At 37.0% G+C, this 12,252-nt stretch overlaps 3 protein-coding genes across 8 annotated transcripts; 2 read left to right on the forward strand and 1 right to left on the reverse strand.

Annotated features, from left to right (window-relative positions):
- Positions 1–58: 58 nt before the first annotated feature.
- LOC109161449 lies at positions 59–3,816 on the forward strand. 2 transcript variants are annotated; one of them, XM_019309854.1, is made up of 9 exons: positions 59–464; positions 551–641; positions 1,118–1,185; positions 1,330–1,428; positions 1,721–1,777; positions 1,864–1,932; positions 2,608–2,676; positions 2,765–3,060; positions 3,100–3,816. In XM_019309854.1, the coding sequence occupies exons 1-9, from the start codon at positions 252–254 to the stop codon at positions 3,635–3,637; spliced, it is 1,500 nt and encodes a 499-aa protein (XP_019165399.1). In that variant the 5' UTR covers positions 59–251; the 3' UTR covers positions 3,638–3,816. The 2 variants fall into 2 exon arrangements, with proteins under 2 accessions (XP_019165399.1, XP_019165398.1); XM_019309853.1 differs by having other exon boundaries at positions 2,765–3,816.
- A 1,227-nt stretch (positions 3,817–5,043) lies between these two features.
- On the forward strand, positions 5,044–9,229 carry LOC109161407 (probable 26S proteasome non-ATPase regulatory subunit 3). Of its 5 annotated transcripts, none has more exons than XM_019309785.1 (10): positions 5,044–5,183; positions 5,308–5,367; positions 5,478–5,574; positions 5,677–5,867; positions 6,349–6,477; positions 6,560–6,696; positions 6,855–6,909; positions 7,004–7,114; positions 7,854–8,093; positions 8,514–9,229. In XM_019309785.1, exons 3-10 carry the CDS (start codon positions 5,493–5,495, stop codon positions 9,024–9,026), a joined length of 1,458 nt encoding a protein of 485 aa, XP_019165330.1. In that variant the 5' UTR covers positions 5,044–5,183; positions 5,308–5,367; positions 5,478–5,492; the 3' UTR covers positions 9,027–9,229. The 5 variants fall into 5 exon arrangements, with proteins under 5 accessions (XP_019165330.1, XP_019165332.1, XP_019165331.1 ...); XM_019309787.1 differs by having other exon boundaries at positions 5,490–5,574; XM_019309786.1 differs by having other exon boundaries at positions 5,326–5,367.
- A 102-nt stretch (positions 9,230–9,331) lies between these two features.
- Positions 9,332–11,847, reverse strand: LOC109161408 (trafficking protein particle complex subunit 2-like protein). The gene is made up of 6 exons (XM_019309790.1): positions 11,717–11,847; positions 11,572–11,627; positions 11,376–11,472; positions 10,532–10,610; positions 10,262–10,343; positions 9,332–9,731 (listed from the first exon to the last, which is right to left on the reverse strand). The coding sequence occupies exons 2-6, from the start codon at positions 11,602–11,604 to the stop codon at positions 9,594–9,596; spliced, it is 429 nt and encodes a 142-aa protein (XP_019165335.1). The 5' UTR covers positions 11,605–11,627; positions 11,717–11,847; the 3' UTR covers positions 9,332–9,593.
- Between the last annotated feature and the right edge of the window lie 405 nt (positions 11,848–12,252).

The following is a 12,252-nucleotide window of genomic DNA, read 5'->3' on the forward strand; positions in this document are numbered from 1 at the left end:
TGACTTTGTGCCCGGATTCGATACATGGAGCCCCGGGAAACAAAAGGGGGCACAACTCCAGCAATAAACCTCCGACGATATTCCAGCAGCAACTCGGACGAGCACTGACCCCATTGTCGTTATAGCTTCAGTTTTGGCAAAGGAAACCAGAGGAAGTTGCAATTTGTGCAATTCTGCTACTGAAAAGGAGGAGGAGAGAACACTAATTGCTTACACTGAAACCTAGAAGCTGACGGGGGAGAGAGGAGGCAATGGCATTTTGGAGTCGCGTCAAGGAATCTCAGATCAGGGTTCTATCAAACAGACTAAAAAGATGCTATTTTCATATACATAATCCAACTGAACTGCCGCAGCGTGCTTCATCACATGCTTCAATTTGGGTTCCGAACAAGCCCAACCTAACTATCCATACGAATCGGGTCGAGTTGATGAACAGCGTCAGGTTCTTCGCTGCACCAATTCAGGCAATTTCTTACTTCATATTTAGCTTCAACATGTATTGACATGCGCTCAAGAGTCCAGATGTTTAACCATGTTTTTATAATCACAGGCTAAACCGAAGAAGAAAGAAAAGGACACAGGTGGGCCGAGATTGAATGAGAAGGTGACTGCAGCTTTCGTTCGTCTAGTCACTGATGAAGGTGCTACCTAGCCTCAGTTTCTGTTTTCCTTTTTTTTTTTTTTTTTTGTGTGGAAGAGGAAATAAAGTGGAAAAATCAAAACTTGCTTGTCATGCATTTTAGGATTGAGCTCTTTTTTAGTCTTCTTTGCGAATGTATATGGAGTAATTCATAGTTCATCTATACTTATCTTTTTTTATTAGTCTCATAAACCTCGGATATCAATTTGATAGTTAAAGAGAGGTTTCAGAGACCACATGGTGACCATGGAAATACTGGATATTAGTATCTTGTCACCAAGAAACCACTAACTCAAGATTGAGATTGTGGATGATTAAGAAAGCTGCAAGTGAGAATGTAGCAAAATTGGAAAAAAGTGAAGGAGAAGTATACATGTGTGTGTGTGTCTCTCTATTTTAATGTTTAACAGCTTAATCAAAATATTTTAATTCTTGCACAGACTGTTTATTTTGGGTCTAATTTAAGATCATATGCAGATCATGTTGTAATATCAAGGCTTGAAGCTCTGAATCGTGCTAAGAGTCTTAATCTAGATTTAGTTGAGGTAAAATAATACTTTAATGGATTGGATTTTAATTCCCCTTTTGTTTCACGCTTGTAATAATACAGAGAAGGCAAGAAAGAGTAATACATTTTAAAGCCTTCAATTTACAAATGCTCTACCAAACTAGTTTCTGTAATCTTGTAGGTTGATCGAACTGCCAAGCCACCTGTCTGCAAGATTATGGACTACAATAAGGAAAAGTATTTAAAACACTTAAAGGAGAAAGAGCTAGCTAAGAAGAAGGTGGGTACTGTAGTTCTTTTTCATTTAGAACAGTACAACAATCATTCATGGCTAATTTTCAAAATAAGTTGGGGATATTTTATGGCTACTAATTTCCCTGAAAAATACAAGGAGTGGTAATTGCAATTAAATTTTGGGTCTGTAGACTGAAATTGAACTAAAATGTTTTGTGAATAAAATGACTGGTTACTAGATGAAAAGATTAGCACTTAGCTTTAGTTTCTGCAATTTTTTGAGAGCATCTGTTTGTAATTTGATATTCAGTTCTTGTGTTTATTAAATATCTTTGCAGTCTGATTTGACTGTAAGGAAAGGTGGTTGCAAGCTAGTCCAGTTTCTCGGTAAAACTGTAAGTCTCCTTCCAGCATTCCTGCACTACTTCATTGATTGTGATGCTCTGAATTAATTGACAATATCCTTTCGTGTTGTATCCAGGAAAAAAAGGATTTGAATATTAAAGCAGATACAATTAAGAGAATGATGGACAAAGGTTATCGGGTTAAGGTACTTGATTATCAGCTACTATCATGTTCCACTTTGTATGTTCTACTTCAATTTTGTGATGTTCCTTGATGGATGACCCCGTGTGAGCCTTTTGATATTTTTCATCTAGGATACACTGAGTACCTTGTTTCACATATTCTAATTTGTATTAATATATCTCGCTAGTCTCCTTTACTTCGTTTCCAATCATGTTGGATGGTTTAGTATCTTGTTGTCTCCCTTTGTAGAATATTTATTGCATTCATCATCTCTGGTAAGGGAGTCAATTGACTATTGGATTACATAAAAGTTTTCCTTTGTGTGCTCTATGTGTCAGCCGCATTGGTAAAATATTTGATATCACAGTTTCTTGAAAATCTTCTGGTTAAAAAGTGATGTACACTTTCCCTGCCCTCTGAAGAATTTTCCTGGTACATGCTTTAGTAGAGAATAATGCCTGAATACTCCATAGGTATATTGTGTTTGTGCTATAGGTCTATCTAGCCTTGCTATCCATATGTCTAAAATGTTTAATAGAAAAGGTTCCCTCCAAGTGTTTAAGAATTCTGTTATTCCTTCAAGTTGTTTGAAATGGATGTATTTGGTACTGTGCAATGTTTTGCCACTTGTGCAAAGAGAACTTCTTTTCATGCACAAACTAAAACACCTTTTCTATTCTCTTTGGTTGATGAGCAGTGTATGGCCATGGGCAATGGTTCTGATAATGAAAACTTGGGAGAGGTGCTGTCACGTCTCTCTTCTCTGGTAAGAATATGGTTTCCTGTTGTTGGGTGGTGTTGAGTTATTGTGTTTTGTAGTGTTTCACCAAGCTTGAATTGGTGATTTTCTGTAGATAGAGGATGTTGCGTTGATTGAAAGTGGACCACATGTGGAAAAGAAACATGCATATATTATTGTCAGGCATGTTAAGTTTGGTCAAAAAAAGAAGGGCACGGGAAAGAAGGCTTCTAATGTTGCTGCAACCTCTTCAGTTGACAGTCAAGAGTGCGAAATGGATTCTGATGCTGCAGACGTGAGAGTGGAACCCGGGGATGATTGCATTACAGAAGATTTGAGTGATGATGATGTGGAAAACAAATTGGACTGGAGGGCTTCTGATGCGAATGTTGATACAGATGAAGTTTCCAATACTGGCCATTCCAAATTTGCTTCCATGCCTGCAGCTTCATCTGCTCCATTTCAGGAAAACAGATATAGAGGAGAATCAGGGAACACGGGTCCAAGAGGAAAGGATAATAGGTATCTCAGACAACCTGCAAACGGAGCTGGTTCAGCTGAGAGAGAAAATAGGTATAGACGAGAACCAGCAGCAGCTTCATCTCAGACTCCACCTGCAGCAGGAGAAAATAGATACAGAAGAGAGACTGTAAACCCATCTTCTACTTCATGGCAAGCTTCTCCTAGGGGAGACAATAATAGTTATAGAAGAGAGCAACCACAATTTAATACGAATTCTTCTTCTTCCTCGCCTCAAAGAAAAAGTGCAGATCCCCGTTTCTTGAATAACTCTTCCAGCAATGGGTTCACAGAACAACGTACCTCTGAATCTAGTGCCCACAGGTCTCCAGCCTCAGGCTATGGTGTCTTTAATGTTCCACTTCCACAAGCTGAAAATGGTCCTGGAAAACAGAATGTAGCAACAGGGCCTAATAGATACAAGAAAGAAAATACAGCTAATTCTGCAAGATATTCTACTAACTCTTAATGCCCTGACCTTCAGATCCTTGGGAGAGCTCAAAACTCAAAATGTGGCCCCCAGACAGGAAAACTTAGAACAACCATTTTAATTTAAAAACATCATTTGTTTAGAATAATATTTCAAACTCCTAATGATTCTGCTATAGTTATTCTTTTTTATTTTTTATTTTAAAGATGTTTGGCACATTTGGAATTTTTGGTGTACTTCATTTTTGGGAGTTGTGCTTTTGTGGGGAGCTTGTCTTCTTCAATAAATATGGCAAAATAATAAAGGTAGCAATGTAGCATCATATAGGCCATGCATGGTAAATAGTTGTTAGCTATTAGCTGATTGGGTTAATTAGATGTTATAACTAGTTGATAACATTAGCTGATTGTAAAAATGTGTTTGGTCAGTTAACTGTTAGCTGATAGTTGTTTGGTATAATAATTTCTTGAGAAAAGGGTCAAATAGGTCCCTAAACTTTATCACAAAGGTCAATTAGCCCCTTAAACTTTACAAAAGTGTAATTAAATCCTCAGACATGTCAAATTGGGTCAATGAAACCCAAAAATCGATAAATAACCTGTAATTACAGGTCATTTCAATCCCAGCAACGGAATTCGACGATCAGCGACGAATTCCGGCGACTGGCGAAAAAATCCGGCCGTCCGGTCGTCTTCCACTGGAGAAGACGACCGGACGGCCGCCTTCTCTAATGGAGAAGACGCTTCTCCATTGGAGAAGAATGACTAGATTTGGCCGCTCTTCTCCAATGGAGAAGACGGCCGAATTTTGTCGCCGATGATCAGATTTTTTTTATCGGTGGTCGGAATTCTTCATCTGTGGCCGGAATTGAAATGACCTGTAATAACAGGTCATTTGTTAATTTTTGGGCTTCATTGACCCAATTTAACATGTTTGAGTGTTTAATTGCACTTTTGTAAAGTTTAAGGTGCTAATTGACCTTTGAGGTAAAGTTTATGGGTCTATTTGACTATTTTCTCTAATTTCTTTTCTCAAAAAACTAATTGAAAAATTTGTTTTGAGCCGCTTTTTGAATTTTAACATTTAAAAGTTACAAAAAGCTGATTAACTAAACAGTGTCAAACAGTTAATAGTAGTCAAATAAGTTAAAATTGACTGATAAGATAACTATTTTACCAAACAGGGCCATAATAATTTCTAATAATACAAATTTGTTTGATGTCTTAAAGCATTATAATGTCATGGAGTACCAGTACCAAATAGACACAATAGTGTAAAACATTGTGAAATTTCTCAAAATTCTTTAATTCAATAGTTTTTTTTTTTTTTAAGAAAAAAAAAAAAAAAAAAAAAAAAAGGAACCAAAGCCCAAATAGAAAACATTGGGAACCCCCTTACCGTCCCCCCTCCCCCCCAAGGGGATATATATTACGGCCCGCCTTCCTGGCTTCTGCACTGCACTCTGCTGCATCTCACTTTGAGCTGCGCTCTTTTTTCGCTCAGTAGTCAGTAGGAAGCATTGGCATTTGGCAATTGGCAGCAACCTCTATAGTCTATACTTGAAGGTTACGATCAAGAATCTCAGGTTCGATTATTCTCTTGCTTTCCCACACGTAGAGTATCTATATTGCCATAGTTTATAGCATTTAGGAAAAATCAAGACGAAGATTTGATGACTTGCTCTCCAAGAAAGTAATCCATCTCTATAGCTTTTTTTATCTTTCCAGATCAATCAATCTCAATCACCTTTTCCTCTTCCATAATCCCAGGTAAGTTCTTAGGATACCTATCCCTTGTCACCAGCTGAATCGGAATTATGGACTTCATGAGCTTTTTCTGTGTTTTTTATGTGGCTACGCTTTTGGTTCTGATTTCGCAGATTCTTTCGCAGAATATGACTCAAGACGTTGAGATGAAAGAGCAGCAACCTGCTCCTTCCAATTCTTTGTCCTCCACCGATCCCTCCGTTTTTGAGCGTAAGTTCATCTTTTCTGAATCTAATTAAACACGGTATACCTGCTCTGCTCTCATCTTCTGTATACTTTTGGTTTATGCTTAAGGAAATTTGAATGTTTTAGATTTGAAGGACATTGCTTCCCTTGTTGAGGCTGGAGCATATGCTCGAGAGGTTAGGAGGATTGTTAGGGCAGTGAGGTTGACCATCGCGTTAAGGAGGAAGCTTAAAACTTCTGCCCTCACTGCTTTCCTCAATTATTCCCTTACACCTGGATCAGATGTCCATGCTCGCCTTTCTGCCTACCTGCCCAAGGTAAGCTGAATACTAGAATATGTGAAATTCCAGTATCTGCCTTGGACAAATGCCTTTGATGTGTATGTACTCTCTATATTATTCTCTTCAATTTTCTAGAAATATGCTCTAAATAATGCAACAAAGTAGTGATGGGTGTTTGTCTACTTCTTAATATATTACTTGCCTACTTGGACAGATAGTGTGAACTGTGAAAAGTGAAAGTCTAGATTCTTAGAGGGGTTTGAAAAAGTTCAACTCTTGATTGAACCTATGACAAATAACAAATGTATTCAATTAATATAGTATGACTATATGATGACTTGTAGCAATGAATTTCTGAACATTGGCCATTTCTGTTTCTGTATTTAATTTCTTCTTGGCTGCCCTCTTGCAGTTTTTCTATTTTTTTCCTTTTTGGTTAATTCTTCGTTCTGTTTTCATAACATATTAATTATCCATTATTTTGTGAGGTTTACTAATGATTTTGGTGCTCGCATAGGAGGATGAGCTTGATATGGAAGTTGACATTGCATCTCAAGCCCCTGCAAAGCACCTTGTGCCAGAGCTTGAGATTTATTGCTACTTGCTTGTTCTTATATATCTAATTGATCAGGGGAAGTACAGTGAGGTCAGGCTAATGGTTTTCTCCTTCCTTGCATTCTGATGTTTTTTTTCTTCATATAGATTCCTAAGTAGTTGTTTTCCTTCAGGCAAAGGCTTGTTCTTCAGCAAGCATTGCTCGTCTAAAGACGTTGAACAGGAGGACTGTTGATGTTCTAGCTTCTAGGCTCTACTACTACTATTCTTTGAGTTATGAGCGTACTGGTGATCTTGCTGAGATCCGAGGGTAAGTTCCAAACCTATCAAAATATCAATCTTGTGAAAAAACTCATTAAGTTGCCTCTTCACCCACTCTTCTCTAATGACAGGGAAAAAGATATACTGTACATTGTCATTTCATTTATCTCGTATTCTGACATTATTCAAGCCCTTCTTTTGTGGCAGTAACCTCCTTGCTTTGCACCGGATTGCAACACTGAGACATGATGAGCTGGGTCAGGTATGTGACATATGGAATCCAACCCTTAATTTTCTAATATTTTCTGTGTTTGTGTATGTTTTTTTTCTTTTTTAATGTGATGATTTTGTTGTAGGAAACACTTCTTAATCTGTTACTCCGGAATTACCTTCACTACAACTTGTATGATCAAGCAGAGAAGTTGAGGTCAAAGGCACCCCGTTTCGAAGCTCATTCAAATCAGCAGGCAATTCTCTTTACAATTTTCATTTGCCAATTCATTTTCTCTAGAAGTGTATTTTGCTTATGATAAAAACTGGAGAGTATATTCAGACTTGGGAATATTGGTGTTTCTGGACATAGCAACACTCCATTGGTTGTAGTCCATATTAACATTCCAATCCTGTCTGAAGTTTTCTCCCTATTTGGCCCAATACTATCTAAGGCCACATTCTATTCACAATATCATGTAATTCAACCTAAAAGGTTGTCCACATTCCTAAATAAACACCACAATCCACAAATAAATCTACTCTCCTACACTATGCTTCTAATAAAAGTCGAAATGTTATCCAACGTAACTTTTAATGGACAAAGGAGTAGAAATATCCACTTTTTCAACTATATTTAAATGGGTATCTACAGTAAATATGACAACTTTTGTGGGATGGAGATATTAATAAAAAGTGGGTTTTGAGTTCAGTTTCATCAAATTTTGTTCTTTTTTATTTGTAAAAAGTTTAAGTTCAGATTAGTAAATGAAGAAAATAAAATCTTATATTTACTCCCAAACCCGATCTTTTAATTTAATTTTGATATCTATTAGGGATGTCATTCAGATTTGAATTTCTATTACTTCGCATGTGATACTTGTTTTAAAAAGATCTTTTGTCAATTTTGGATTGTGATTGCTTTTTGTTATTTCTGTGAAGTGCTTGTCCTCAAATTGACTCATCCGCTTCTTTTTATTTCTCTTTGGTTTCCAGTTTTGCCGGTACCTCTTCTATCTTGGAAAGATTAGGACTATTCAGTTGGAGTATACAGATGCTAAAGAGTCTCTCCTTCAAGCTGCCCGAAAGGCTCCAGTTGCTGCGCTTGGGTTCCGAGTCCAATGCAATAAGTGGGCTGTTATTGTTCGCTTATTACTTGGAGAGATACCTGAAAGGACTCTGTTTATGCAGAAAGGAATGGAGAAAGCATTAAGGCCGTACTTTGAGTTAACAAATGTAAGTATGAGAGAGAGTATGAGATCATGTTGTTTGCATTATCAACCCTGCCACCCCACACCCCAAAAAGCCATATTGTTTGTCTTGGAGATTGTGTTTTTATTTTCTGAGATAGGAGCAATGGAGGTCTTTTGCCACATTTGCAACTGTCACTTGTGCACACACATGACATGACATATCTAAGTGTATCATTGTCAGTCAAGTTGTGAGTATACTTACTGGCTACAATGGAGATTGTGTAATGTTGTTTGGTGAAGACATTACTGACATCTAATAGTTACTCAATCCTAGTTCCCTCCATTTGTCTGGAATTTTGTTTGGCTATCCGAGCTCTGTGCATCCTGCATTGCTTCACATATAGTTTCACAGATGTGTTAAGTCATTGATAACTGTGTGGTGTTGTAATGTATTTGATTTCAGGCTGTTCGTATCGGGGACTTGGAGTTATTTAAAACAGTTGCTGAGAAGTTCTCAAGTACTTTCAGCAAGGATGGAACTAACAATTTGATTGTGAGGCTTCGACATAACGTCATTCGGACTGGGTTACGCAATATCAGTATCTCATACTCTCGCATCTCGTTGGCTGATGTTGCAAAAAAGCTAAGATTGGATTCTAAAAACCCTGTTGCTGATGCTGAAAGCATTGTAGCAAAAGCAATTCGAGATGGTGCAATTGATGCCATATTGGATCATGGTAATGGATGCATGGTGTCCAAGGAGACAGGAGATATTTATTCTACAAATGAACCTCAGATTGCTTTCAATTCTAGAATTGCTTTCTGCCTTAACATGCATAATGAAGCAGTCCGTGCTCTTCGGTTTCCACCTAATAACCACAAGGAGAAGGAAAGTGCAGAGAAGAGGAGAGAGAGGCAGCAGCAAGAACAAGAACTCGCCAAGCATATAGTAGAGGATGATGATGATGAGTTCTAAACAAATCAGCTTGTGTTCTCCAGGATATTTATTGCACCCCTATCTCGTTTGGTTATTACGTAGTTTCCAATGCCCTTCACTCTTTTGGTTTTTATTACAGGGGAGTTTGTTTTTCATATTATGAACAAACTTTTTTTTTTTTATTAAAAAAAATGTTACATTCAGAGGCTTGTTTGTTGGCATAATTGCATACTCATTTCAAACAAATTATCCTCAGGGGCTGTTGGGCCTTTAAAAAAAATGTTTAGTTTACTTGTTCATGAGAATGCAAGTGAAATTGTCCACATTATATGCACTTAGCACCATTGAAAGGTCAAAACGAAAACATTAATTAAATTAAAATTGCATAACCAGAATAACCAAACCATTGCAAATTGAAGAAACCAAACTATAAATTCTGATAAGCTACCTTCACCCAACAATTGTTACATGTAATCACTATAAGTATGAAGCAAGTACTGTGCTTGGGACTATCAACATAAAATCAAATGAAAATTGCAAGTACAGTGGTCACAAAGGACCCATGTTGTTCCTCCTCTCTCTGGAGGTGAGCAAATGTCTTTGTAATCATGCGGAGCTCAAACCAAATGATTTGACAATACTGCTGACACTTTCAGCAAAGGTCCTTGATGTTATCTTCTTACCAGGAACATGAAATGGGTTTGAAACTGCATCCACATATGCAGCATGGAATCTCCTGAAAAACTACAGGTGATTTCATCACCCATAAAATAAAGGTAAGCAAGCTGGCATGTTTTAAACATCCAACAAAAAAGAAATGAGGTGGAAGGATAAGAAAATAAAAAGCAACACTCCCATATGTTGAAGTTCATTTCCAGTCACATAATGCTCCAATAAGATATCCAAAATTTCTACACATTTTGCAAATCACAATGATTCCAGAGTTTAGCATAAATGACACCATATTCACATTTAACAGAACTAGCTTGTTAGACATTCTCTTAAAAGCACAAAAATCCAGCTTTTTACCTAATGCAAGCGACTCCTTTTTCCAAGAAATAAATCATTAAAGTCTTGAGGAGTCAGAAAGAATGTAGGTAAACTGTTTTGGCTTTTCTTCCAACCCAAGTAGTACAAAAAAAAAAAAAAAATCTTGATCCAAAACACTGGAAAAGAAAAAAAGGGAGTATGCATATAGAGCAAGGGCAATGTTTCCCCACTTCAATAATCAAAACAACGTACAAAGAAGAGAACCAGGGCAAAATAAAACTTACATTTCTCACATCTGCATCACGAACATCAAGATCTGTTGTCACTAATATGAACTTCACCTTCGTGTTTGTCAAATAGCCATACCTGAATAAGTCATGGCATTAGCTACATATGGTTCATTTCAGAGAAAATTTATAATGTCCATGATTATTATAAGCCACCAACATTACTTCCAAATAATATGGAAGAGCATAAGAATTAAAAAGGAGAACGCTCTTTGTGCTGCAACCATTGCAAAAGGCACATGTAACCAGGCAAACATGTATACTCACACTTTGTAGTTTTCGGTTGGGTATAGCAGACCAAGAAATGTCTCGTTCAATGTCGGGCCAGATTTTTTTGGATTGTTCACTGCATAGGAAATGCACAAATCATTAATCAATGATAAAAGGATTAATTCTAACCTCAGATTGCCAAAAGCAAGAGCTTGATAAAAGTGCAGGGGCTCAATATCTCCTGAGCATATTTATGATATGGAGATTATAAATGTTATTTGATGCTGCTTCATCATACAGCATCTTTATTATGTAAGACCACAACTGAGAATAAAATTTCACTCTAAAACATACCCATAAAAGATGCAAGTAAAGTTTTCTATTGAAACAAATCTGAAAGATCAGTTCTTTGATATTTAAAAATAATGAGTTGCAACTCCCAAATATTCATCAAAGATATTAGTCTAATTACTGCTTGATTACTTCTCTTTACCTAATAGGTAATCCTTTCTAGCTAATCAAACAACTTAAAGCATACCTTCTTTCAACACTACATAGTGCAAGAACCAACTCTGCTTATGTGCATAATGTGCCTTAATTAATAGTTGAAATGAGAGCCCCTTATCTTTAGGGTGGTAATGAAACAGCAGGACAGCTAATATTTTGTTCATCAGCACACAACAGCAACTGCTAAGTTGAATAAAAGTAATTTATCTTTCAATTTCGTTTGAAAAGAAATATGAATACACACATCCATGAGTCTGATTCAGTTAGACTAGCTAACGAAATCTAGGATTGACTAAACATCCCATCAATTTTTTATAGTATAAAGCTATGGGGCAGTAAAAGGAAATGATTGGTGCGTGTCTGTGGATAAATGCATAACAGTCTAATAGAAAACCTCTTTCGTCAACAACGTCAAGAGAGCAGTGGACTATGTGATGAAGCTTTAGGGCGTCGTCAGCTTCCGTGAAGCTCTGTATATACAGCGGATTGTTCTGCTCAGGGGAGAAAGAATGAACAAGTAAATTGTACCGATCAATTAAATTGGCGGGTTCTGAATGAGGATGAAATAACGATCTAAGACGGCGTAGTACCTGGTGTCCGACGACGGCGACACAGACAATCATCTTTGAATCTCCGATCACCTCTCCTAAGTGGAGTACCAAAGTTCATATCAAAATTACGGCAGACAATCACAATGTGTAGTTATGTAAACATTTATGGGAAGAGAGAGCATACCTTAAGAAGATGAAGATCAGATTTGATTTGAGAGATGGCTATGCTTAGCGATCTTCGACTTCTCGATGATACTGGCCCTCCCTACTTGGGCCATGCTTTCTTAACATTACCAAATTCAAGTCCAGGGCTGCGGTTGGTCCTAATTTTCACATTTTTAATTTCACACATCATCTAAATATTTAGAATGAATATAACTTTCTTAAAAGAATAAAATTCACTTTTTGTCCTCAACTATTGCATTTAAATCATATTTGGTCATTGACGATTCAAATTTTCTAATTAAGTGCATGACTATGTATTTGTATCATATTTAGTCATGTCGTCTAATTTTCCGGCCAACTATTACAAGAAGTGGCAAAGTGCTATTTCCGGAAGAAGCAAATACAGTGCCCCTTTCGGAATCCGGCAATAGTTGGTTGGAAAATTGAACGGCATGACCAAATGTGATACAAATTATATAGTCATGCACTTAATTATAACATTTTAATAGCAAGGACCAAATGTCACTATTATTCGAGAGTATGCATTAAGTAAAC

The sequence above is a fragment of the Ipomoea nil genome, unplaced genomic scaffold, assembly GCF_001879475.1.
Source record: "Ipomoea nil cultivar Tokyo-kokei standard unplaced genomic scaffold, Asagao_1.1 scaffold2922, whole genome shotgun sequence".
Taxonomy (NCBI): domain Eukaryota; kingdom Viridiplantae; phylum Streptophyta; class Magnoliopsida; order Solanales; family Convolvulaceae; genus Ipomoea; species Ipomoea nil.